Source organism: Macaca fascicularis, chromosome 2 (genome assembly GCF_037993035.2).
Source record: "Macaca fascicularis isolate 582-1 chromosome 2, T2T-MFA8v1.1".
NCBI classification, from domain to species: Eukaryota; Metazoa; Chordata; class Mammalia; order Primates; family Cercopithecidae; genus Macaca; species Macaca fascicularis.
Window position 1 is genome coordinate 5,218,358 of NC_088376.1, and position 27,103 is coordinate 5,245,460.

Consider the following 27,103-nt stretch of genomic DNA (forward strand, 5'->3'; position numbering starts at 1 on the left):
TTATCTTTGAATTGTTCACTGCTGGTGTATAGAAACACAATGATTGTTTTTGTGTTGATCTTGTGCCCTGAAACATTGCTGTATTCAATTACCAATTTTATCAGCTTTCTTGTGAGTTTCTTAAGATTTTCAGTATGTAGGCTCTTGTCATCAGTGCATAGAGATGGTTTTACTCCTTTCTTCCAATTGGATGACTTTATTTCCTTTTTCTTTTTAAAAGTTACAACTTATTTTTAATTGACATATTTGTACATATTTATGAGGTATAGTGTGATATTTCAATACGTGTGTATGTTGTGTAGTAATAAAATCATGATGACTAGCATATTTATCACTTTACACATTTATCATTTTTTGTAATGAGAACATTCAGAATTCTCTTTTTTAACAATTTTGAAATATAAAGTATGCTATTGTTAATGATAATCATCCTACCATGCAATAGAACAATAGAACTTATTCCTTCTATTGAACTATAACTGTACATACTGACAACCTTCTCTCCATCCCCTTCTCCTCTCTATCTCTATTCTTTCCAACCTTAAGAAACCACTATTCTACTCTCTGCTTCTATGAAATCAACTTTTTTTGATTCTACAAATAAGTGAGGTCATGTGGAATTTGTCCTTCTGTGTCTGGCTTCTTTCACTTGGCACAATGTCCTCAAGTTTCATTCTTGTTGTTGCAATCGACAACATTTCCTTCTTTTTTAAGGCTGTATAGTATTCCATTGTCTATATCACATTTTCTTTAGTCATTCACTTATTGATATACCTTTAGGGCAATTCCATGTTTTGGCTATTATGAATAGGGCTGCAATAAACACAGGAGTGCAGATATTTCTTTGACATACTAATGTTATTTTCTTTGGATATATACCCAGTAGTGGGATTGCTAGACCATATGGTAGTTCTATTTTTAATTTTTAAGGGAACCTCCATGCTATTTTCTTTAATGGCTGTACTAATTTACATTTGACCAACAGTCAAATGTAAACCAAAAAAGGAGAACCAAAGGGTTCTCTTTTCTTTACATTCCCACTAATATTTATTATTTTTTGTCTTTTTGGTAATAGCTGTTCTAACTGGAATGAGATTATATCTCACTGTGGTTTTGATTTGCATTTCCCTGATATTAATGATGTTGAACATTTTTCATATATCTGTTGGCATATGGCATACCTATTTCTATTTTTATTTTGAGAAATGTCTAATCAGGTCTTTTGTCCATTTTTTAATTGAATTATTTTATTATTATTTTTGCTATTGAGATTTTTCGAGTTCCTGATATAATCTGGATATTAACCCCTTGTCAGGGGTTATTGTATTATATTGTATAGTTTAGAAGTATTTTATTCCATTATGTAGGTTGTCTCTTCAATCTGTTAACTGTTTCCTTTGTTGTGCAGAATCTTTTTAGTTTTATGTAATTCCCATTTGTCTATTTTTGCTTTTGTTGCCTATGCTTTTAGGGTTTTAGGGAAAAAATTCTTGCCCAAATCAAAACCATGAAGCATTTGTTGTATGTTTTCTTTTGGTAGTTTTATAGTTTCAAGTTTTACATTTAAGTTTTTAATCCACTTTGAGTTAATTTTCATATTTGGTGAGAGTTTGGGGTCTAATTCATTCTTCTGCATGTCGATAACCAATTTTCTAAGCACCATTCATTGAGGAGACAATGCTTTCCCTAATGTGTGTTCTTTGCACCTTTGTCCAAAATCAATTGACTGTAGATTTTTTATTTATTTCTGGAATCTCTATTCTGTCCCATTGGTTTATGTGTCTATTTTATACCAATACCAAGCTGTTTTAGTTACCATAATTTTGTAGTATATTTTAAAATCAAGGATATGTGAGGCCTCTGGCATTATTCTTTTTTACTGAAGAGTGATTTGGTTATTCAAGGTCTTTTGTGGTCCCTGTACATTTTGGGATTTTTTTTCCAATTTCTGTGAAAAATTTCTTTGCTGTTTTGATAGAGATTGGATTGAATCTGTAGATTGCTTTAGGTAGTAAGGATATTTCAACAATATTAATTCTTCCAATCAATTAACATGGGATGTCTTTCTGTATTTGTGTTAGCTTCCATTTTTTTTCACCAGTGTTTTATAGTTTCCAGTATAGAGATTTTTCACCTCCTTGGTTAAATTTATTTCTAGACATCTTACTTTTTGTGGTGTAGCTATTGAAAGTGGCATTGTCTTCTTTATTTCTTTTTCAGATAATTCACTATTAGCCTATATAAAAGCTACTGATTTTTCTATGTTGATTTTGGGTTCTAAAAATTTACTGAATTTATTTATTAGTTCTATTAGTTCTCTGGTGGAGTCTTTAGGGTTTTCTATGTATAAGAGCATGCCACCACCAAACAGGGACAATTTGACTTTCTCCTTCCCAATTTGGATGTCTCCTTTTTTTCTCTTGCCTAGGACCTGGTTGCTCTGACCAGGACTTCCAGTACTGTGTTGAATAGAAGTGGCAAAAGTAGGCATCCTTTTCTTGTTCCAGATTTTAGAGGAAAAGCTTTTAACTTTTCCCCATTTAGTATAATGTTAGTTGTGGATTTGTCATACATGGCCTTTATTGCATTGAGGTGCATTTCTTCTATGCTTAATTTGTTCAGAGTTTTTAGCAGAAGGGAATTTTGAATATTACTAAATGCTTTTTATGACTCTATTGAAATGATTATATAGTTTTTGTGCTTCATTCTATTGATGTGATATGTCATGTTTATTGATTGGAATATGTTGAGCCATCCTTGCGTCTTGGGGTGAATCCCACTTGATCATGGTGAATTACCTTTTTAATGTGTTGTTAAATTCAGTTTGCTAGTATTTTGCTGAGGATTTTTTTTTTTTACATCTAAGTTTATTAGAAATATTGGCCCTTTTTATTGTGTCCTTGTAGTGGGGGACTCATAGAATGAGTTTGGAAGTATATGCTCCTTTACAATGTTTAAGGATAGTTTGAATAGAATCAATATTAGTTCTTCTTTAAATGTTTGGTAGAATTCAGTGGCGAAGCCATTAGGTACTGTACGTTTTTTGACTGGAAAAGTTTTATTACTAATTCAATCTTGTTACTAATTATTGGTCTGTTCATGTTTTCTGTTTCTTCATGATTCATTCTTGGTAGGTTTTATGTGTCCAGGAATTTATCCATTTATTCCAGATTTTCTAATTTGTTGGCATACAGTTGTTCATAATACTCTCTTATGATTCTTTGTATTTCTGTGTAACTAGTTGTGATGTATCCTTTACCTCTGATTTTATTTATTTTAGTCTTCTCTCTTTTTTTCTTAGTTACTCTGGCTATGGTTTGTTGATTTTATCTGTCTCCTCAGAAAACCAACTCTGTTTTGTTTATCTTTTCTATTGCTTTTAAGTCTATTGTATTTGTTTCTGCTTTATCTTTATTATTTCTTTCTTTCTACTAATACTGGGTTTAGTTTGTTGTTGTTCTTCTACTTCCTTGAGGTTCAACATTAGCTTGTTGTTTGCTGTTTCCTCTTTATTCATGTAGGCATTTATTGCTGTAAACTTTCCTTTGAGTACTGGTTTTGCTGTATCCCAAAGGTTTTACTGTGTTTGTTTCAATTTTCATGTTTCTCTAAATTTTTTTAAATTTCTTTAATTTCTTCATTGACTCATTGGTTGTTCAGTAGCACCTTGTTTAATTACCATGCATTTGTATAGTTTCTGAAGGTCCTCCTGTCATTGATTTATAGTTTCATATTATTGTGGTTGGAAACAATACTTGATATGATATTGATTTTTTAAAAATGTTTTAGTACTTGTTTTGTGACCTACCATATGATTTAAACTGGAAAATGTTCCATGTGCATTAGAAAATAATGTGTATTCTACTGTTATTGAACACAAAGTTTTGTATATATCTGTTAGGTCTATTTTGTCTAATGTACAGTTCAGTTCCCATATTTTCTTGTTAATTTTCTGTCTAGTTGATCTGTCTCTTGTTGAAAGTGGGTTATTGAAGTCCCCTACTATTATTGTCTTGCTATTTCTCATTTTGTGTTCATTAATATTTGTTTTATATATTTAGGTGCTTCAGTGTTGGGTACATTGTCTCTTGTGACAGTTTTTGACTTGAAGTTTACTTTATCTGACATAAGTATAACCAATCTTGCTCTCTTTTGATTAGCATTTGCATAGAATATCTTCTTCTATCTCTTTATTTTCAGCTTTTTTGTGTCCTTGAGGATAAAGTGAGTCTTTCATAGGCATTGTATAGTTGAGTCTTGTTTTTTTAAATCTGTTCAGCTATGCTATGTCTTTTGATTGGAGAATTTAATAATCCATTTACATTCAAAGTAATTATTGATAATTAAGGACTTACTATTGCCACTTTGTTATTTTATGGTTGTTTTGTAGATCTTTTATTCCTCTCTTTTTTTAAATCTCTTTGATTTGGTGGTTTTCCTTAGTGCTGAGTTTTGATTACTTTCTCTTTATTGTTTGTGTGTTTGCTATAGCTTTTTGCTTTGTGGTTACCATGAAGCTACATAAAATATGTTGTAATTATAATGGACTGTTTTACACTGTAAACAGCTAACCTCAGTCAAATACAAATCTCTAGACTTTTATCCTTCCCCCAATTTATATTTTGTCACAATTTACATCTTTTTATTTTATGTACTTCTTAACAATGTATTGTAGTTACTATTATATTTGATTGTTTTGACTTTTAGACTTCATACTAAAGATATATAAGATTTATAGAGCACCATAAAAGCATTGGGATATTGTGGATTGCACTATATATTTACTTTCATTCGTGAATTTTATACTTTCATATGTTTTTATATTAACAGTGTCCTTCCATTTCTACTTGAAAAACTCTCAAGCATTTCTTGCAAGGAAAATCTAGTGGTGATGAATTCTCTCAACTTTTGCTTCTCTAAGACTTTATTTCTCCTTCACTTCTGAAGGACAGCTTTACTTGTATAGTATTTTCAGCTGCCAGTTTTTATTTTCTTTCAGCACCTTGAATATATCATCTCACTCTGTCCTGTCCTGCAGGGATTTTGCTGAGAAATCGGTTGATAATCTAATGGGGATTTCCTTATTTGTGATTTGGCACTTTTCTCTTACTGCTTTTAAAATTCTTTTTCTTTTATTTTTGACAATTTATTATAATGTGCCATGGTGAGAATCTCTTTGGGTTGAATTCTTTTGGGGACCTTTGAAATTCATATATCTGGATTTTCATATTTCTTATAGGACTTAGAAGGTTTTCAGCACTTATTTTATTATATAAAATGTATTGTTTCTATCTTTGTCTCTTCTCCATCTGGAAATCCCATAATGCTAATGTTTGATCATTTCATGGTGTTCCATAAGTCCTACGGGTTGTCTTTGTTCTTTTATATTGTGTTTTTCTTTACTTCCTCAGGGTAATTTCAAAAGACCTAGCTCCAGATTTAGAGGTTCTTTCTTCTACTTGCTCTAGTCTGCTATTAAAGCTCTCTATTAAGTTTTTTCATTTCATTCATTAAATTCTTCAGCTCCAAGGTTTCTGTTTGGTTCTTTTTAAATGATATTTATCTCTTTGTTAAATTTCTCATTTAAATTATTTAAACTCTTTTCCTAATTTTGTTGAATTGTCTATCTGTATTCTCTGTATCTCACTGAGTTTCCTTTTTTTTTTTTTTTTTTTTTGAGACGGAGTCTCGCTCTGCCGCCCAGCCCAGGCTGGAGTGCAGTGGCGCGATCTCGGCTCACTGCAAGCTCCGCCTCCCGGGTTCACGCCATTCTCCTGCCTCAGCCTCCCGAGTAGCTGGGACTACAGGCGCCCACAACCGCGCCCGGCTAATTTTTTGTAATTTTTAGTAGAGACGGGGTTTCACTGTGGTCTCGATCTCCTGACCTTGTGATCCGCCCGCCTCGGCCTTCCAAAGTGCTGGGATTACAGGCGTGAGCCACCGCGCCCAGCCTGAGTTTCCTTAAGATCATTATAAATTCCTTTTCAGGAAATTCGTAAGTTTCCTTTTATTTGGGGTCAGTTACTGGAGAATTATTGTGTTTCTTTGTTGCTATCATATTTTCTTGCTCTTTCATATTTCCTTTTTGTTTCTGCATCAATGTCTTTACACCTGGCAGAACAATCACCTCTTCCAAACTTTACACAGTGGCTTTCACTTGCAGATGAGTCTCAGTGTGCTAATTGTGAAGACTGTGGTAACTCTGGTTCCAAGAAGATGCAGTAGTATAGACTTTGTACAGCTTTTTCAGCTAAGATTAGTGCCAGTAATGACTCTGAGTGCCTGAGTAACCATTTTATAGACAATGGGGAGTCTTGACTGAGGGATCCTCTAGGTGTCAGATCTGGCATGGCCTATAAACAGCTGCAGTAGTGCTGGGTTATAGGGGGAAGACCTCAGAGAGGCTGTGAAGCTAGGGTCCTAGGTTCAGGATTTTTCTCCTTGGAGAGGTGGAGTGCTCTGGAGGTTTGGGACCAGGGAGCAGGGTACAGCTGCAATTCAGGAACTAGGGCTAATAGGATATAATGGCAATGAAGTTCCCTGGGGGATGAAGCACCATCTAGTGGTGACCTTGGACCCTGGGATGATGGGGCACAGCGGTATTCCAGACTCTGTGAAGCTGGGTACAGCGACAGCAAAGAACCCAAAATGACACAGCTATCACTTGGGCCCTGGAGGGGTGGGGAGTAGGGGGCAGGGAGCAGAGCAGTGATCACTCCACTTACCTGAGAAGGAGGTGCCTCAGCAGTTCAGACTCTAGTCCAGCTAGTCAAGCTCTAGGGAAGCAGGGAACGAGAGTTGATTTTCCTGTTGGGGGAAGGGATGTCTCTGCTCAGCCAGTGCTTTTCCCTGGGATGTGGAGTACTATGTCAGCCCAGGCCTGGAATGCACAACTGCCCAGCTCAGCCAAAGCTTTGATTCCTTGGGAGGCAGTGCACTGCTTTTGCTCAGGCTTGGGGGTAAGTATAGGGGTAGGGGAAGTGAGGTATGACTGCTCTGGGTGGCCAACACACCATTTCCTGGGAGACAGCGCACTACTTCAACTCAGGCACTGGGGAGGCATGACTACTCTGAGAAGCCACAGTACCGTTTTCCCAGAAGGCAGGACACTATGCTTCAGCTCAGGCATGGGGCCAGGGGGCAGCAGCAATTGGGAGGGGTAGTTGGACCACTTTGCCAAGGCATTGTTTCTTTAGGAGGCAGTGCACAGTGTCACCTCAAGCCCCAAGGGGCAGGGCACAGCAGGGACTCAGAAGGGTATATGGAGCAGCTTTACCATGGTACTCTTTTTCTTCCACTGCCTTACAAGAGGCAGTGCACAGGTTCAACTCAGGTCCCTAGGGGCAGGGTGCAGCAGTGACTGAGAGTAGATTGAACAGTTTCATCAAGGCAGTTTCTCTGGGAAGCAATGTACAGCTTCCCCTCAGGCCATGTAGGGCAGGGTGCAATGGTGACTGGGAAGGGCAAATGGAGCAGCTCTGCCAAGGCACTCATTTCCCCTGGAGGTAGTGTATAGGTTCAGTTCAGGCCCTAGAGGACATGGTGCAGTGGAATTAAGAGGGGTAAATAAAATAGCTGCATAGCAACTTGGCCCACCGAGTAAGATGTAGCAGCAGATCAGGGATGGCAGGGCACCAGGCAGGAGTAGTCCAGCAGCCATTAAGCCTTAAGACTGGTAGGGTGCTATGCCACTTGCCCTCAGAGCAGGACACATTCCAGCAGTAGTTTACATTTCAGGATGACATAGTGCAGTAGCCTTGTAGGCCACAGAGGGAAGAGCACACTGTTAGCTTCTACTCGGGTAGCACAGCTGTGTGGGCTCCAGGCAGCTACCTCAGCTGGTTTAGTGCTTGTGAGGACTGTAGGTGTCCAGGGTGTTGATGGGGGCTGCTGGGGTCCTCTTGCTTACCTTTTCCCCGCAAGGAGACATCCTCTTGGTTCTAAGCTGATCCTGGCAAGGGAGTGGGGTGTTGGATGCCAGATATTTCCTGGGATGTGGAGTACTATGACAGAAAGCAGTATGTGACAATACTGATTTTCTGTGCTCTGCAGGGTTTCTGCTACTCCTTTGATGTATTCTGACACTCTCCTTTAGTTATTTTCATCAAAATATAGTTGTATGTTGTTTTGGTTGTCTTTGTGGGAGAGATGAGTACTAAGGGCTTTTAACTGGCCATCTTGCTAACATCCAGTTGACCTTAATTTCTTTTTTGTCTAATGTATGCTGGGTAGAACTCCCAGCATACTGTTGAATAGCCATACTGACAAGGGTATTTTTACCTTGTTCTGATCTTAAGGCAAAGGTTCTCAGTCTTTTACCCTTGAATATGATGTTATCAGTGGGTTTTTTAATTACATAAAATATAATTGTGGAGAAGACATGAAACATTCTAAATTTATAACAACGTAGTTTGAATTAACACTTTCACTTTTATAGCATGAAAACAACTGCTCCTTTGCAGCTTTATCTCCCCTTTTATATTGTTGATGTTACAAATTACATCTTTTTCCATTGTGTACTAAATAACATGGATATGTAAAGTGAAATTGCAACCAAAAATACACAAATATCAGCATTTATATTTGTTGTATAGTTACCTTTACTGGGCATCATTATTTCTACATAAGTATTTGAGTAGCTATCTAGTATTCTTTCATTTCAATCTGAGTCCTTTAGCATTTCTTTTAGGGTAGGGTTACTGATAACAAACTCTTTCAGCTTTTGTTTATCTGGGGTGTCTTAACTTCTCCCTCATTTTTGAAGGACAGTTTTGCCAGGTATACAATTCTTAGTCAATGTTTTTTTTTTTCTTTCAGCATCTTAAATGTTATTGCTTGACTTCTGACTTCCGTGGTTTCTGAAATTGGCACTAATCTTACTGAAGATCCCTCATAGGTGATGTGTCACTTCTCCCTCATTGCTTTCAAGATTCTTTGTCTTTATTATTTTTTTAATAGTTCAAATATGATGTCTTGGTGTAAATCTCATTGGATTTAACCTGTTGTAATTACTCATACTTCTTGGATATGCAGATTTATGCCTTTCACCAAATTTGGAAAGTTTTCTGCTATTATTCTTCAAATATTCTTTTTGTATCTTTCTCTTCTCTCCTTCTGATACTCCCACAAGGTGCATGTTGGTCTGCTTGTTTGTGTTATACATGCCCCTTAGGCTCTGTTCATTTTCTTTATTATTTTTTTTCTGTTCCTCAGGTTGGATATTTTCAACTGTCCTACCTTCAAGTTCACTAATTCTTTCTTCTGCCTGCTCAAGTTTGCTGGTGAACCCACTTAATAAATTTTTCACTTAACTTACAGTACTTTTCAGCTTCAGAATTTCTTTTGACTACTTTTTATAATTTTTATCTTTTTACTACATTCTCATTTTGATCATACATTGTTTTCCTAATTTCCTTTAGTTCTTTGCCCATGGTTTCCTTTAGTTATTTCGCATATTGAAGATAGTTGTTTTAAAGTCTTTACCTAATAAGTCTAATATCTGTGCTTCCTCGGGGACAAATTTTGTCCATTTGTTTTGTTCTGTTGAATATTATAATGCTTTAACTCTGAAAATTAGATTCTTCTCCTATTTTAGGGTTTGAATTTTTTGTTTCACTGTTTGTTGAAGGCTGTAATAGTCCATTTGTTTAGTGACTTTCCAAAGCTTTTTTGGAAAGACTGTACTAGTTTTCATGTGAGATCACAGATGTCTCTGTTTCTTCAGCTTTTGTTCGGTTAATGTTTTGATAGAGATTTACTTGACCTCTAGGAGGGAAAAAACGAACAAACAAACAAACAAACAAACAAAACCTTCTCCAGTCCTTACAGATTATTTCTGTGCTGAAGTACTTATTCAGCACTTAGCCAGGCTTACACTGAGTCTGGAGATCATCCAAAGCTGAAAGTTTTGGGTCTTCTCTGGTCTTTACTGAGCATATACCTTGCCCTGGGATGCACATAGCTCTTGCCCTGGGCATTTACATAGCATTCTATATTTCCCAGCATACACAGATGATTTAGACTATCCTAATTCCTCCAAGAAAATTTCCTTAGCTTTTCTTCCAGGCTGTAGATGATTATTTTATGTATCAACTGTAATTTTTTGCCCTAGGCAACTGCATCTGTTAGCCTTATAATGTTTTCAAGCAATGTGCACTGCTTTTCTGCCCAGAGTGAGTTCTTTGTCAGGTGGAACAGAGATAAGTGCCTGCATCAGTCCTTCAGGTAGTTCCCAGATGGGTTGGAACAGACAAATATAACAATTTGTAAATAAGGCCTGCTATGTTCCTTTTGTAACCAGGGACCAGAGTTCCCCCTGGGAATGCAGGCTATCTTCAGAATTGCCACTGAGCTGAGCAGGGGGGGGATCAAGTGCAAGTAGAAATGCCACCCAACTTTCCTGTGATCCTAAAGACGTCTTTTTCTTCATTCAGTGTTCACTTGGTTGCAGTAAACTTTTCTGTTGTTCAGATTTTCAGATTTCTGACAGTTTCTGCTTGTATTTTGAGATTTCTGTGGAGATGTGGGAACTTGGAGCTGCCTACTTCACCATTTTGCTGGATATCACCTATTATTTGTCATTAAGTGTTTTAAAGCATTGCTCTGTAGTGACCACATGTTGTTCCATTGTATAGATGTACCATAACTTATTGTAAACGATGCCGTAGTGAACATTTTTTCACATCTCTGATTAACTTTTTTAGCTTAGGATAAATTTCCAAAAGTAGAGTAACTATGTCAAAAGTTATAAACATTTTTGTCTCTTCATATTTATCACCAAATTGCCCTGCAGAAGGTTTGCATCAATTTATTTTCCCACAAGCGGTTTCACATTTCATCCCTCCCTACTCTGTAACTTAATGGTTTTTCCCTATTTATTAAGCCAAAAATGACGTCTTGTAGTTCTGTCTGCTCTTTTAAGAATTCTTTACATGACTTGAATTTGAATCCATTAATTGTTTTATTCCCTCAGTTTGTGATGTACTCCAATTTGTCCATTTCCTCAGATGTATGGGCCAATGAACTTACGCCATTCTTCTGATCAAGAATATGTTTTCCTGCTCTCATAAATACAAAATTTGAATGTATTTTATAGTGAATCTGAATGGTGCCTACCCCAAGCTGGTGCCTTTCAGACCTGCAGGACGGCTGATCTCTCCACCTCTGCTACTCTCTGTGATTTTCAACATTCTTCTCAGCCTGGCCATGCATATTGCGGGATTCATCCTGGTTCAGAGGCAGCCTTGGTATTCCGTGGAGATACACAGGTATGAGTACAGTCTCAACTTCTGCTTCTCACATTCTAATTTCTATCAAACATCCTCTGGCCAATATGATGGGAGGCAAATGGGGCTTCATTCTGCCAAAGGTTTTGCTTTTTAAAGTCCCTTGGGCAAATTTTCAGTGATTATTTCTTCTCTGTAGCACAATTTAATGCTAATGAATGTATCATTCATTCATTAGCATTTATCTTTGCCTGTGTTATATGATGGTCTATGACCATCTTTTATATCTAGGGTGACCATGGATTATAGCTTACCCGAGCAGTCCCAGTTTAAGTAGCCCAGTTGAAATTAAGTGATGTCCCAGTGAAATTATTAACATCTTTTCTTTTCACCTTCAAAATTATCCTTGTTAGATAAGTTATATATTCACCTCACTTACAAATTATCAGAGATTTGTTGTTGCTGTTTTTATAGAGACGGAGTCTCTCTCTGTTGCCGAGGGTGGAATGCAGTGGTGTGTTCTAGGCTCACCGCAACCTCTGTCTCTGGTTCAAGCAATTCTCCTGCCTCAGCCTCCCCAGTAGCTGAGGGTATAGGCACATGCCGCTATGTGCAGCTAATTTTTTGTATCTTTAGTAGAGATGGGTTTTCGCCATGTTTGCCAGGCTGGTCTCAAACTTCTGGCCTCAAGTGAGCCACCCACCTTGGCCTCTTAGGGATTACAGGTGTGAGCCACCACACTCGGCCAAATTATCAGAGATATTAAGCCACTTGGGGGAGGAATCATGACTTACCAATCTCTTTTCCATATAGCCTTAATGAATGTGCATAATTTATTGAATATATAATTGGCTGAATCTCTCTCTCTCTCAGTGTATCCAAAATATGGGTCTATCTGTGCTTGTTTTTTTTGTTTTTTTTGTTTTTTTCCTATTTTTCAGTGTGTGTGTGTGTGCGCGCGCATGTATTTTCCAAAGCAGAGGCAATTATAGAAGCATTGAGTGCCTTCTCTGGACACTGGTATGGAGTCTTCTGGGTACAAATGCTCCATAAAGGCTTGTCATCTCACTTCATTAGCTTCTTTGGTTTCCCTTTTAGTGCCTGTACAGTGCAAAATGAAAGCATCTCAGACTTAACCATGTCTCCAGCTGCTCCAGAAAAAATGGAAAGTAATAGTGCCTTCACAAGTTTTGAGAACACTACGATCTGGTTCTTGGGAACAATCAACTGTATCATTGTGGCTCTTGTGTTCTCTAAAGGAAAACCATTTAGACAGCCAACCTATACAAACTGTGAGTAGAACTGTACTGGATCAGAGGTGAGAAGTCAATCGAGAGAGCAGACATGTCTAGGTCACTTAGGGAACAGCTGTAGAGTTGATTCTTATCTAGCATCTCTTGACTTCCACTCTAGGGCTCTGCAAAACACATTGTACAGCCTCGTTTCCATGGTTCTTTGCTCTTTCCTTCAAAGCTGCATTAAATACTAGGGCTTCTTTCTCCCTTTCCTTCACCAGAAGTTTGCCTCTGGGTGTCTTTTCTTGGGATCGCTCCAAATTGAAAGGACCAATTTATTTCTCTACTTGTCAGTACTCGTCAGAATTCACCCTGGAAACAATGGAGAGAAGCCTAACAGAACTCAAGTGGATCCTGTCTCTTGCCTTGAAGGCAGTAGTCAGGGTGGCATTGTGTGGTGGCAGGCTGCTCGTGGGTCCAGCCTGGAGGAATCTGACTAGAGAGGGTTATGGAGGCTCTTTACCAGAGTACCTCCCTCCTACCTCCTTACATTATGGAGTGGGAAGGTATGTTTGGATGAGAAATGAGTGACCTGTTTAATATTTGAGACATTTATTTGTATACCATCACTACTCTTCTTATTGAAAAAATTCAAAGCCCAAATTGAGTACCTTTATGAATATTTTCATACAAATTTATTTGTTCAGAGAAAATTATTGAGCTTTTCTTCTTCCTGGGATGAGGAAGCAGCTAAATACTGACCTCTGTATGATAGCAATTTAAAATTGGGTTTATTGACAGGTTCCTTTATACCAGAAAATGATTTGAGGCAGATGACTTGCATTAAAGTGACTCAGATACTTGGATACCTTCAAGCCATTTATTGAACATGTATTTTGTCAATGTTACCCTGTATATATCTACTACTTTTATTAACTGAAACTTAAAATGTGCATGTGAAAATTTTCACTTGCTTCAAGGACATGCATAGAAATTGTAGAGGTGAGACTCATTGATTAGAAATGAATACTTTCCACCTAGTATTTGGACGTAGAAATCAAGTAAATTAAATCAGTGTTAATCTAGACCACATCTGTCAATATATGTGACATTTTTCACTCTGATTTCTTAAAATAATAGCTTGTGTTCTTATTTCCTCAGATGTATTTGTCCTTGTGCTGATAATACAGCTTGGTGTATGTCTATTCATTCTATTTGCTGATATACCAGAATTATATAGACGTTTGGATGTAAGTCTAATCTTTGGGATATGGTGATGCTTTACAGTTCTGTAACAGCTTAACTTTCAAAAGCAGATCACAATTTCAATTGGCATGATTTTTGACACACATTATTCTTTTGGGATGGCAGAGCTAAAAAAAAAATGCTAGATTTATCTATATTTTTTATTTAAACTGGTCAAGAAATAAAATTCTACCTAGTTTTGATTTCATGAGGCTAAAGATAGTCTTTAAGTCTTGAATACTTTAATTTATTTTCTTCTTATTATTTAAGAGACAGGATCTCACTTTTTTGCCCAGTCTGGAGTGCCATGGTGCAATCGTAGCTCACTACAGCCTCAAACTTCTGAGCTCAAGCAATTCTCCTACTTCAGCCTCCCGAGTAGCTAGGACTGCAGTAGTGTGCCATGATGCCCAGCTAATTCTGAAGAAAAAAATTTGTAGAGATGAGGGCTTGCTGTGTTGCCCAGGCTGGTCTCAAACTCCTGGCCTCAAACTAGCCTCTTGCCTTGGCCTCCCAACGCACTAGGCTTACAGGCTTGAGCCACTGAATCTGACCAACTATTTTCATTTTAAAAGAACTCCTATAAGAGGAGAAAATGTATTTCTATATTTTCTCTTTCAAATATGAGGGAATTTTTTCCTAAATGCTTCCGTTTTTTGAAGTTGTTTAAAACTGTTTTACCTACAGCTTTTTGGGGGGTTATTATTTAGGTATTTATATATTTTTTTACAACTTTAAAAATGTTTTCTGTGTGCTCATACTTAATGTCTGTAAGACTTACTTTCCAAGAGCCATACTTTTCCTCATAAACTCTCTTGTATTTTGTAATATTGATACAGATATAAAAACCTACGAGATACCAAAATTTTACATATTCAAGCCAGGGAAAAACATATTTTGATCCCCTTACCCTATTCTACTTGTATTACAATTTAATCATGGCTACATGATCTTTAGATCAAGAAATGCAATAGTGAAGAGATGACTAAAGAAACAGCTCTTTTAATTGGTGCTTTGTATATCTGGTTGCCTCTCCATCTCAAAGATGAGTTTCATGAGGTCCAACAGTGTATCTTATTCATTCTTGTGTTACCAGTGCCTCACACAAAGAATGGCAAAATATGACAAAGGAATGACTGACTGATCATTGCGTATCAGACTCCTGAATATAAACAAGCACTTAAAGCATATAGTGTGTTTCCAACCAGCAACACCTGCACAAACCCACAGTGACATTTGGCATACTAATACCTTTAGTTTGACATACTCATATATTTAGCATGTGTCTTTTTATTTTTGTAATTACATTACTGTGGTTAGCAGTTGTTAAGTGCCTTCATGAATTAAATTAAGTTTTCATGGAAATAAGTAGGCTTTGCCCACTGGTCTTCTAAGTCAGCTCAAACTTCTTAATCCTACAGAAGTTAAGGATAAGATATGATGAGTTGAATGTCACTTTTTGATAGAAAAAGATTCTTACAGAAAGGCTGGGTCCTCTAGTATAACAAAATAGGAAACATATTTAATTTGGAGAGAATGTGGGTAGGATCATTGCCAGCATGACTGCAAAGGATTCTGCAAAGAATTATTGTTCACTTTTAAAACAATTATTTTTCTTATTATTACATAAAATATTTGTTCTTTTTAGAAAATGTAGAATGTGCAGACAAGGAAAATTATAACATTATTCACTATATTCTTCCTTCTTTTACAATTCATGTATTATAAATGTGTGTTGACTAATTTTTAGTTTTTTTAAAAGAATGGAATCATGTTGTTTTGCAACCTAGAAACTGCTTACTTAAAAAATTATAACTTATTTTAATAGGGAACACATTCATTTGATTCACAGTCCGAATGTTTAAAAAGCCATATAGTGAAAATCCTCATTCCATCTTAGATTCCCAGTCACCAGTTCCCCTCCCTAGAGGCAACCAATGACACCAGTTTATTTTACATACATTGGGACATATTTTGTACATTCTTCTTCCACATTTTTACACAAATAGTAGAAAACTATTATATTTGTTCAGGTCTTCTGAGAGGTAGATGTCAAGTTCAGTTTAGTTATACAAGAGATTTATTGGAGGAAATTCCCGGAGTGGTGGGAGGGGAATAGAAAGCCAGAGGAAGTGGGGAGAGGCATGCACTGTGATGTGGGTTTATCCTCTAAAAAGAAGAGAGGGAAGAAGGAGGGCTGGATGTGTAGCATCTCAAACTGCAGTGCACTAAGAAAGTCAGGCCAAAGTTGCCCATCAGGAGTTTCTTTTTTTTTTTTAATTATACTTTAAGTTCTAAGGTGCATGTACACAACGTGCAGGTTTGTTACATATGTATACATGTGCCATGTTGGTGTGCTGCACCCATTAACTTGACATTTACATTAGGTATATATCTTAATGCTATCCCTCCCCCCTCCCCCCTCCCCAAAATAGGACCCGGTGTTTGATGTTCCCCTTCCTGTGTCCAAGTGATCTCATTGTTCAATTCCCACCTATGAGTGAGAACGTGCAGTGTTTGGTTTTCTGTCCTTGCAATAGTTTGCTGAGAATGATGGTTTCCAGCTTCACCCATGTCCCTACAAATGACATGATCTCATCCTTTTTTATGGCTGCATAGTATTCCATGGTGTATATGTGCCACATTTTCTTTTTTTCTTTTTTTTTTTTTGAGAGGGAGTCTCACTCTGTCGCCCAGGCTGGAGTGCAGTGGCGGATCTCGGCTCACTGCAGGCTCCGCCTCCCGGGTTTTTGCCATTCTCCTGCCTCAGCCTCCCGAGTAGCTGGGACTACAGGCACCCGCCACCTTGCCCGGCGACTTTTTTGTATTTTTTAGTAGAGACGGGGTTTCACCGGGTTAGCCAGGATGGTCTCGATCTTCTGACCTCGTGATTCGCCCGTCTCGGCCTCCCAAAGTGCTGGGATTACAGGATTGAGCCACCGCGCCCGGCCGTGGCACATTTTCTTAATCCAGTCTATCATTGATGGACATTTGGGTTGGTTCCAAGTCTTTGTTATTGTGAATAGTGCCGCAATAAACACACATGTGCATGTGTCTTTATAGCAGCATGGCCCATCAGGAGTTTCTACGTCTCATAGGAATGAGTCTGATTAGAATCCATGCTGTCCTCATTTCTTGGCTACGTGCGGCTTATGACTTTAGATATGCTTTACAGCATGTGTGGTGGTGGATTCTGAGCATAACAGTTGGGGTATCCACAATTTATCCTCCCAGCAGCAGATCTGAGTGGAAAATTTTCATGGCTGCTACAACACATACATTGTCTTGCACCTTGCTGCTTTCATGTAATAGGATTAATTGTTCCATATCAGTACATACATTTTCCTCATTCTTTTTAATGCCAATAGAATATTTTATTTTATATAAATGTATATTATGTATATGTCATATGTATACCATGCTTTATATGTAGTCCCATATTGATAGACATTTAAGATATTTCCAAGTATTATTACAAACAAAGCTGCAATAAAAATATTATTGTGCATATATCATTTTAGCCATATACAAGTATATTTCTGAGATAAATTCCTAGAAGTGGATTTGAATTTTTAACTTTGAGAACATTGTCCTCTATAGAACCGTTTCCGTTTTTACTCCCACTAACGCATGAGGTCATGCATAAGACAGTGCCAGGTACAGTGGGATGCCCTTGGCACTTTTTCATTCGTTAATTCACCCATTGAATTACTATTCAATTACTCACTCACTATTACAAGAACAGCAAGGAGGAAATCCACCCCTATGATCCAGTCACCTCCCACCCAGCCCTTCCTCCCACATTGGGGACTATAATTCAGCATGAGATTTGGATGGAGACAAATTCAAATCATGTCACTAGTTCTGCCTTGTATTTATAATGTGCGGTAACAGGACAGATCACCTCTCTGTATTTCCTCTTCCTGAGCAGCAGGTGATAGAGGTCATCATAGCTCTAGAACTAAAAAACACTCAAGGCGAGATGTAGAGATGGAGAGCACTGAAGTTCCTCTCTCTTTCTGTGTGTGTGTGTGTGCGCGCGCGTGTGTGTGTGTGTGTGTGTGGTTTCATCTATTTTGTTTTAAGGCTTACTAAGGTTTCCTGGAAGTAAGTAAGATTTTAAAACCTTTACTTGATGCTCCTACCTTATCCCAGCTCTAAGAAGAACTACTGTCTTCTTGTTAATTAAGGAAGACAATAAAACCTTGCTGCAGGAAAGTAGAATAACTCACCATTCATTCACCATACATATATATCAGGAATGCGCCTGGAGGGGTTGGGGGAGACACAGAGAAAATGGGCAAAGGGACAGGTCATGACTGGCTTGATTTCACCTCCATTTGCTCCTTTAGCAAGTGCCCTTGTGAGGGCACACTGTGCAGCTGGATGCACAGTCCTGAGGGAGATGCCCTGAGCCAGTGCTAAAAGCAGGGCGCGGCTGGGGAGAGACGTGGCACCAGGGAGAAGAGGGCAATGCTACCCAGTTGTGAAGGTTTGACATGTGTACCCTTAGGCTTCCTGGAGATAAAGCCACATTCCTGCCTCCCTTTTGAAAACAGAACAAAACAAGGAAATAAAAAGTGATTTTACTATTTCTTTCTAATTGCAAGGTGACCAAAGTTATTTTAGGAAATTTAGAAATTACAGAGAAACACACACATCACAAGAAAAAAAAAGATAAAAGAAGAAAAGCAACACTCATAACCCCCAGATCATTAGGATCATGAGTATAACCTTTCCATACTTTTTCTGTGCATACAAGCTTAGAAATTCTTTATATGTATACGATTTATGTAATAGACACACATATATATTACATATGAGATTTATAACCTATGAAAATATATACTGTGAACATGTGAACGTGTTTCCAGCGTCTGCCTGTCTTCAGACTAACCGTGCTTCATCATCTCCCGCCAGCTGCTCTGCACGCCCATCCTGTGGAGGGTCTCCATTGTCATCATGCTCAGCTTGAATTTCATTGTGTCCCTTGTGGCCGAGGTAAGTGTGCTGATCTTGGGCTGTCCATCTTGTGTGTGTGCATGCGTGTGTGTGAGGGGACTTCTTTGGGACTCTGAAAACAACTTTAGGTGACATGGACTCAGCAGTGCAGGGGCTCTCTTCCTTCACAGCATAAGCAATGCTGCCTTCCTCTGATGAGTCCCAAGCAGGACATTAGTTTTCCCATCTGTCAGGTGGGGCTGGGGACAATGGAGTTATGATCTCTAAGGTCCTATTCATTTCTACATTTTCCAAATAAAGACCCAACACGATTTACTTTTTAAAATTGAGATATGATTCACGCACCATAAAATTCACCCTTTTAAAGTCCACAATTCAGTGGTTTTTAGTACACTCACTGAGTTGTACAACCATTAACAGTACTTAATTGCAGAACATTTTCATCATTGCTAAAGAAATCCTGTAGCTACTAGCCGTTGCTCTTCATTGCCTCTTCCGCCTTCTCCTGGGCCTTGGAACCACTAATCTTCTTTCTGACTGTGTGGCTTTGACTATTCTGGATATTTCGTATAAGGGAAACCATACAATATGTGGCCTTTTGTGTCCGGCTTCTTTCACTTAACTTATATCATTTTTGCCTTACAGATGGGAAATGACATTCATAGTGAGCTTTTCTAGCTTTCATTCTCCAGCTCCCATTTGCTCCATTTTCTAGCTTTTATTCTCCAGCTCCCCTGTGCTCCATTTCCTCAGTGAAATGAGCTTGTGCCCCTGCTTTGTTTCTCCACGTGATTCACGCTCTCCCGGCTCAGTACTACCAGACACAATCTCCATTCTTCAAAGCCTGTTGTTAGGCAGGGGTGCCCTGAGAAGGCATTTATGAACAAAGGAGAGGTGAAGTTCTGAATCCCATCTGTCTCTATTTCTGCTCTGAGTTACAGAACTAGAATTGTTGCAGCAAATGGAGTGTCATGGTGAGCTGGGAGAACCTGCAGCCTGACTTCCCTGCACTGTTGTGCAGGCAGGACCTCGGCGAGCCCTCCCTACTTACTCCTGTGCAGAGAGAAGGCTGCACAGGGGCTGGGGGCAGAACAGGACATAGAATGTCAGTACTGGACCTTCTCTCTATGTGCTAAACAAGAGCTTCTCAAACTTGAGTGGGCATCAGAATCACCTGGGAGGCTTGTTAAAACAACACACATTGCCAAGCCCCACCCGCAGTGGGTCTGATTCAGTAGGCCTAGAAGGAGCACAGAAGTTTGCATTTCTAGCAGGTTGTCAGGCGATTCTGATGTGATTAGTTCAGGGATCACACTTCGAGAAGCAATATGCTAAACCGTATGTCTCTAAAGCAACCGGATTAATAAAAGAGCATTATCACGGGTGGCCTCAGACCCAACGGCAGAATGATGGTCTTTGCCCTTTAAAGAAGAATCTAGTGTGTACATCTTATCCCTGTTCGTAATTAGAGGATTTCCTCTGTGTGGTGTATCTTTCCTCCATTTCTACGTATTAAAGTGCTATTCCATCCTGTGGGGCACAGCTGTAGTATTATCCTCTTCATGTATCTTTCCTGATCTCTGGATCAGATAGGCAAGTAACAACTTAACCAACAGTGGCTTAAAAAACAATTATTGACTCAATAAGAAGATTGAAGGTAGGTGGCTTCAGAACTGGCTTAGTAACTCAGTAGTGCCACTGGGAATGCACACTCTCTCACCTTTCTGTTCTAGAATCCTCAGACGTGGTCTTTCATGTTTGTGCCTGAGATTGTGGTGTCCTGATAGCTTCTACATAGCTGGACTTTACATCTGTTTTCAATGCAGGAAGAAAATGGAAGGAGAGGCCACAGCAAGCCAGTTTCCATCAAGTCTGAACCTTTTCTTGGGAAATGAACTTTTCGTGAAGCTCACTAGCAGACTTTCTTTTATGCCTTATTGATTAGACTTGTGTCTCGTCGTCATCACGAGTAGAAAAGGATTCTGGGAAAGTGGATCCATGTTGAAAATTACACAGTGTAGCTTAGACCATTTATTATTATTTTTCCCTTTTAGGTGGGCAGGGAAGAGTTGGGAGGGAATGGGCTGTATGGGAATTAAGTATCAAAGTCTTCCATAATCCTCTAGCAGGAAGTTCTTCCTTTTTCAGCATATTTGCAGTTAAGAGCACAAGCTCAGGGGTAATCTACCTGGGTTTGAATCCTGGCTCCACCACTTTCTTTCTGTCTGACTTTGGGCAAATTATTCCACTTATCTAACCTCTGATCAGCCCTGAAACAAACAGGTTTGAGCAGGACCTTATCCTTACTCTGCCAGGGCTCATGATCTAACCTCTAGCTGAGAGGCATGAGAGCTGGTGTGGATAGCTTTAATTACCCCCACCTTTAAAACAATTATTTATGTGTTTATATAGGTATGCTTGTATGTATGAGTTATTTGAGTAGCCAGTCAAAAGAGCTCATGTGGTGAAATTTTTTTAAAGAAATGTCTCACCAAGGCTTTCTTTTTGTTTCTAGTTGTTATTAGTCCATTCTCCCACTGCTGTGAACAAATACCTGAAGCTGGGTAATTTATAAAAGAAAGAGGTTTAATTGGCTTATGGTTTTGCAGACTGTACAGGAAGCATGGCTGGGGAGGCCCCAAGAAACTTTCAATCATGGTGGAAAGCAAAGGGGAAGAAGGCAGGTCTTACATGGCCCGAGCAGGGGAAGGTGCTACACACTTTTAAACAATCAGATCTCATGAGAACTCACTATCACGAGCACAGCAAGGAGGAAATCCACCCCTCTGATCCAGTCACCTCCCACCCAGCCCTTCCTCCAACATTGGGGACTATAATTCAGCATGAGATTTGGATGGAGACACAAATTCAAATCATGTCACTAGTTCTGCCTTGTATTTATGATGTGCGGTAACAGGACAGATCACCTCTCTGTATTTCCTCTTCCTGAGCAGCAGGTGATAGAGGTCATCATAGCTCTAGAACTAAAAAACACTCAAGGCGAGATGTAGAGATGGAGAGCACTGAAGTTCCTCTCTCTTTCTTTCTGTGTGAGTGTGTGTGTGTGTGTGTGTGTGTGTGTGTGTGTGTGTGTGTGGTTTCATCTATTTTGTTTTAAGGCTTACTAAGGTTTCCTGGAAGTAAGATTTTAAAACCTTTATTTGATGCTCCTGCCTTATCCCAGCTCTAAGAAGAACTACTGTCTTCTTGTTAATTAAAAAGGACAAAAAATCTTGCTGCAGGAAAGTAGAATAACTCATCTGGCTAAGTTTCCAAGAGGCTGAGATGGCTATATGGATCTTTAACAGCCTGGCAGCCAGCAGATGGTCAGTTATCACAGGATTAATTCAGACTAGCTGTTCTCTATCCTTTCATGGGCAGTGGAACCCAAATGGCAAAAATGGGTAGATTTTAGGAAAACTACTACTTAATATGATAACCTCTCATGAGTTATAAGTTATAACTTAGGCTCTATTCAAGGCACACTCTAACTCATGAAATAAAATGGCATTGCAAAATGTTTTCAAAGACACATGTCTTTTGTAATCTTAAAACTGTATTTCAGTGAAGGTGAAGGTTAGAGACATGTGTGAACAGGACCACAGTGCTTAGCCATTTGTTAAATGAGTAGTTCAGAAGGATAGGCAAAGGGAGAGAGCTATGCCCTGCCCTGCCCTGCATTGTAAAGGGAGTTATATAAGCCTTACAACAAACATAAGGAAGGGATTATTCTAATCACTGAGACTTGGATAGAGTAACTATTCTGCCCATAATAGGTGTCAGAACTGGGACCCAAATCCAGATCTGTTCAACTCCAAGACTGGCCTGTGTTTTAATTTCATCAACCTGTTGTTATGAATATGCAGTGATATGTCAGGGTATATCCAAAACATGTCATACATGGGCCACATCTTTATGTAGGGTCAATTGTATTTAGTATTTAGTAGTAAGTAATTTTAAATGTCATTTTATATCCAATAAAATATAGATGTGCTATGGAGTGAAACATAGAATTTGAATAATTTTAAATTTAATTTCGATGTGAGATGAAAAAGAAACTTCATTTTTGAGGCAAGCCATTTCAAGTTATGTTCCCAGAGTCTTGAAATGTTGTACCTCTTACTTCTCCCACAGGAGTTACTTAAATAGAAACATTTGAGAAGCCAATACCTGTCCAGTGAAACCACCTTAGATTCGTCCAGTGATCAAGCTCATTGTCAAGCCGGATCTAAGCACCAGTGCAGTAGTAACTTATAATGACCTGTGGAGGGCTGTAGCCTCAAAACACTCAACCCCGATTGTAAAAAGTAATTCTTTTATTTTGCAGGAGGCCGTTATTGAAAATCGAGCCCTGTGGATGATGATTAAAAGATGTTTTGGCTATCAGTCAAAAAGCCAGTATCGGATATGGCAGAGGGATTTGGCAGGTGACCCTAGTTGGCCCCCGCTGAACCAAACCTCCCACTCTGACATGCCGGAGTGTGGCAGGGGCGTGTCTTACAGCAATCCGGTATTTGAGAGCAACGAAGAACAACTTTGAAGGACATGTGATGTCCAAGGTGATATTACAGAGAAACAATGACAAAAGGGACCAGTTTCATTGATTTTAAGAAATGAGACTCTTGTAACATCAGCTGGAGTTTCGAGGATACCTGTCAAATCATGGTGACAGACTAAAGTCTGTTTGATAAAATGCTTTCTACAGAGAAGAACATTGACCCAGAAGAGTGCTTTCCTCTTGGCTTGTGAAGGTATTGGAGGCGTTCAGTGAAGGCAAGAATGGGCCAAGAATTGCTATGGGCCAAGAGACAAGCAGGCTGAAGGGAAAAATATGTGATCTTTCTTCTTAGGACAGGACAATACTTTCCTTTTTATAAAAATGAATTAAGGGGAAGTAGTACTGTGTATACTCATGGAGTTGTAACATGTTAAAGAGCATTTTTGAATTTTTACTTCATCGATGGAAAAACTAATGCATGGGAAACGTTACACCAATCTTTACTGTCTGGGTTGGTTCCTTTCCTCTGTAGTGCTTTTCAGATTTGAGGCTTTTTCTTCTGCTTCTGGCCTTACTCTACATGTTATTAAGGATAAGCTCAGCCTATGCTGCAATAAAAAACACCTCTCAGATATCAGTGCCTTAACACACAAGCGCTTCTTCCATGATCCAGGTGACACTCTGGACCTGCTATTCTTACAGCAGCGACTGCTTCAACCTGATGGCTCCATCAACTCGATGCAAGGACTCTGTGTTGACTGTGATGGGGGAAGGAATAGGCTGGAGATCACATGTGGACTCTTCACTGCCTCACCGCAAAAATGGCACACATCGCTTTCCCTACGCATATCTCATTAGTCAAGGATTGGGCCAGGGAGCTGGAAAGTGCAGTCTCCTGTGTTTAGGGATGCTTCATGGGCTTATGAGCTGTCACTACACAGGGCCCCACGCTTAGAAGGGCCCACACTTGCTTTAACACTCTACCGTTTCCATCTTAAAATTCTTAATTTTTGAACAAGGGTCCCCGTATTTTCATTTTGTATCAGGCCCCACAAAATGATAGAATTGGTCTGGGATGCAGTCCTGGGAAGGAAAGGAAAATAACAGATCAGAGAACACTAGTGCTGTCCACTACAGTCCACTTCTCCTAACCCCAGTCACTTATCCTACGTTTTAGGAACCTCTCATATCACGTGGCCAACTCCAGAAATTTTCACTCCTCTGCTTTATTATTTTTGAGAAACATTAGTCTCATGCTACAGCATTATATGGCACTATTGATGGAAGTTCTTACACAACCAGTACATTTTTTTAAGTTTGTGGCTTCAGTTTCCAGAAAACTAAAATTTTCCTTATTTTATCACTGTTACAATTTGGTTATATTTGATTTGTTCAAAACAAGGAAGACTCAGGTTTCTGTTAGCTCAGGAGACAACACTGAACTCTAGGAGCACATCTACACATAATGCTTTAAGGCAAAAGCAAAATTTTTATTATGAGCATCAAATCCTAGGTGAATGTTCTGATCAGGGGATAAGTGTCCTGGCCCAGGCTGGCTTTGCAACTTATCAATAGCATTTGCAAGCATTGCTTCCCCCTAATTGGGCTTTTGAGCATGGCTGATGGCTCTGCGATTGCAGCTGATTCTAGGAACGCGGCGTCTCCCAGCCACAAGGGTACCCTGTTACTTCTGGTTTTAAAAGAGGGCATGAAGATATTTTAGCATTTCAAGACTGCAGAATCATTGTCTTTTTTGGTACACGAAGAAATATTTCCTTTTGCAAAGTCAGCCTCAGCAATGATATGGCAGTTCTGAATGTCCTTTTCTAAAAGTGTTTCTCATTTTCCAAAAGTAGAGGGTTATAGGCGGGGGCAAGCTAGAGATGGTCTGCGACCTAGTCGTGAGCAAGATGAGCCCGCACAGTTCACACTTCAGTGTGCCCTTCGCCAAGTGTGTTCACCTCCACTAGCTCACCTGAATTGTACGATTGTCCCATGACTCAACAAGGAAGGGCTTATCATCTCCGCCATACAGATGAGAAAGCTGAGATTCAGTAATGGCAAGAGCAGATCTAGGCCTCACATACAGACCTTCTGAGCAAAGCTTATATTGCTTCCAAACACTTCCTAATTACGGAGCTCCAGCACGGCAGGTTGCTTAGTGTGATCTCACAGTCACGCAAAGAATGGGCAACTTTTGCTAATACCAGGCCCTCTGTTCAAATGAATGCCAGGCATCCTGCCAGGCCTGGGCTAGAGGTGTGTTCAAAACAAAACAAAACAAAACCAAAATATGATTGTCTTTCTGAGACTTTGAGTTGCTCTTGCCTTGGTCCTAAGTGATTCTATCCCTAGCAAAGGCTGGCAGGGAACAGGAATGAAAGAAGCTAGTCCTCCACTAGCCAAGCAGCCATAAAGTCTTTGGGAAAAGAGACTCATTTTGAAGACTGTATTCCTGGGACTAAGTACATCTTAGAAGCAGTAATTGAAGGAACAGGGAGTGCCCAGCCCAGAATAAAACAGTCAGGGGACTGTGAAGGGTTGTCCTGAGAAAGAAGGGTCTGACTTGTGTCAGGTGGCACGAGAAGGCAGAATCAGGACGAGAGGGTAAAGATCACAGCGGGGATGGCTTCAGGCCATCTGCCCTAACCACTGTCCTAACAGCCAGCTCTGACAGCAGTGGAATGTGCTCTATGACACTGGAGAAATGAGTGGCTATTCAAAGGTCAAGTAGAGAAGGAAGTCAGGTATCAGATGAAACTCAATTACCTGCCAGATCTCTTTCAAGCTTGATACACCCAATGTCTCAGTCTTATGCTGTGATGTGAATCTTTTTTGTTTTGAGATGGAGTCTCACTGTGTCACCCATGCAAGAGTGCAGTGGTGCAATCTCGGCTCACTGCCGGCTCTGCCTCCCAGGATCACGCCATTCTCCTGTCTCAGCCTCCCGAGTAGCTGGGACTACAGGCACCTGCCACCATGCCCGGCTAACTTTTTGCATTTTTACTAGAGATGGGGTTTCACCGTGTTAGCCAGGATGATCTCGATCTCCTGATCTCGTGATCTGCCTGCCTCGGTCTCCCAAAGTGCTGGGATTACAGGCGCGAGCCACCGGATGTGAACCATATTCTACTGCTACCCACACAGAATACCAGACCGACACTGATGGGAGGATGGGCTCTGGAGGGAGAGCTTCCAGCCTTGTCAGATCCGATTGTGTGGACGTATAGACTCAACTGCCCTGTCCCTTGAAAGGGGGAGATAAGATCCTAGGAAAGAGGTGCAGAGTGGGGGTCCTGACTGTCAGACTGAAGCTGGGGGAATACTTCTGATTCGTGAATTTTCTTAGAGAGGTGTTAAAAAACTTTGCCTGAAAGAGCATGGGAGAGTGCCCTAAACTTGAGGGTGGAGCAACCTGTTACCAATACACTTTCTTGACTAGAGTCTGAAGGAGAAAAGAACACAGTCACATAGTCCAAATCATTTGAGACGGTGCCCGGTATGCTCATCCCAAGGCATCTAGCTCTTACCCGCAGAGAACCCTGACTCTGGGCTTCCCTCACTAAATATGTAACGATCTGAGAATGCAAATACGTCTGTGACGCCTGTATCCTTATGTGCTTATGGAAATGTTCACATATCCACCTGCAGATGTGATGACTGCAAAACATGATTATTTATTCAGAGCTTTGTATTTAGTTTGTGCTATAATAAATTATTCTGTTCAAAAGCGGCATGTAAAATCTATCATTCAGTCGTGTAAAAATCAATCTCTCCGCGGTGGAGTGTTTCACTCTGTCTAATAAAACGGTGTGGTTTACTCCAGTAATGTTGAATCAGACAACATCTTTACAAAGTTCCAGGCATTTTCTAACACCACAGATGCTATTCTCTGCTTTATACACAGGACAGTAGAGTTTACAAAATACTTTCATCCT

The 27,103-nt window shown here is 39.4% G+C and overlaps 1 protein-coding gene across 14 annotated transcripts in view; it reads left to right on the forward strand.

Annotated features, from left to right (window-relative positions):
* ATP13A4 (ATPase 13A4) overlaps positions 1 to 26,895 on the forward strand; it is a 160,147-nt gene extending 133,252 nt beyond the window's left edge. For 10 of the 14 annotated variants that reach the window (XR_012430574.1, XR_012430573.1, XR_012430575.1 and 7 more), the window contains 5 exons: positions 11,096 to 11,267; positions 12,324 to 12,517; positions 13,622 to 13,710; positions 18,626 to 18,706; positions 22,995 to 26,895. Coding sequence is in view for 9 of the 14 variants with exons in the window: in XM_074030767.1 (XP_073886868.1) it covers positions 11,096 to 11,267; positions 12,324 to 12,517; positions 13,622 to 13,710; positions 18,626 to 18,706; positions 22,995 to 23,207 (749 nt within the window). In the remaining 5 variants the exon portion in view is untranslated. Of the gene's footprint in view, positions 1 to 11,095; positions 11,268 to 12,323; positions 12,518 to 13,621; positions 13,711 to 18,625; positions 18,707 to 22,994 lie in introns of those variants that run through there. The other 4 variants (XR_012430576.1, XM_065539708.2, XM_045387195.3 and 1 more) reach the window with 3 other exon arrangements.
* The last annotated feature ends 208 nt before the right edge of the window (positions 26,896 to 27,103 follow it).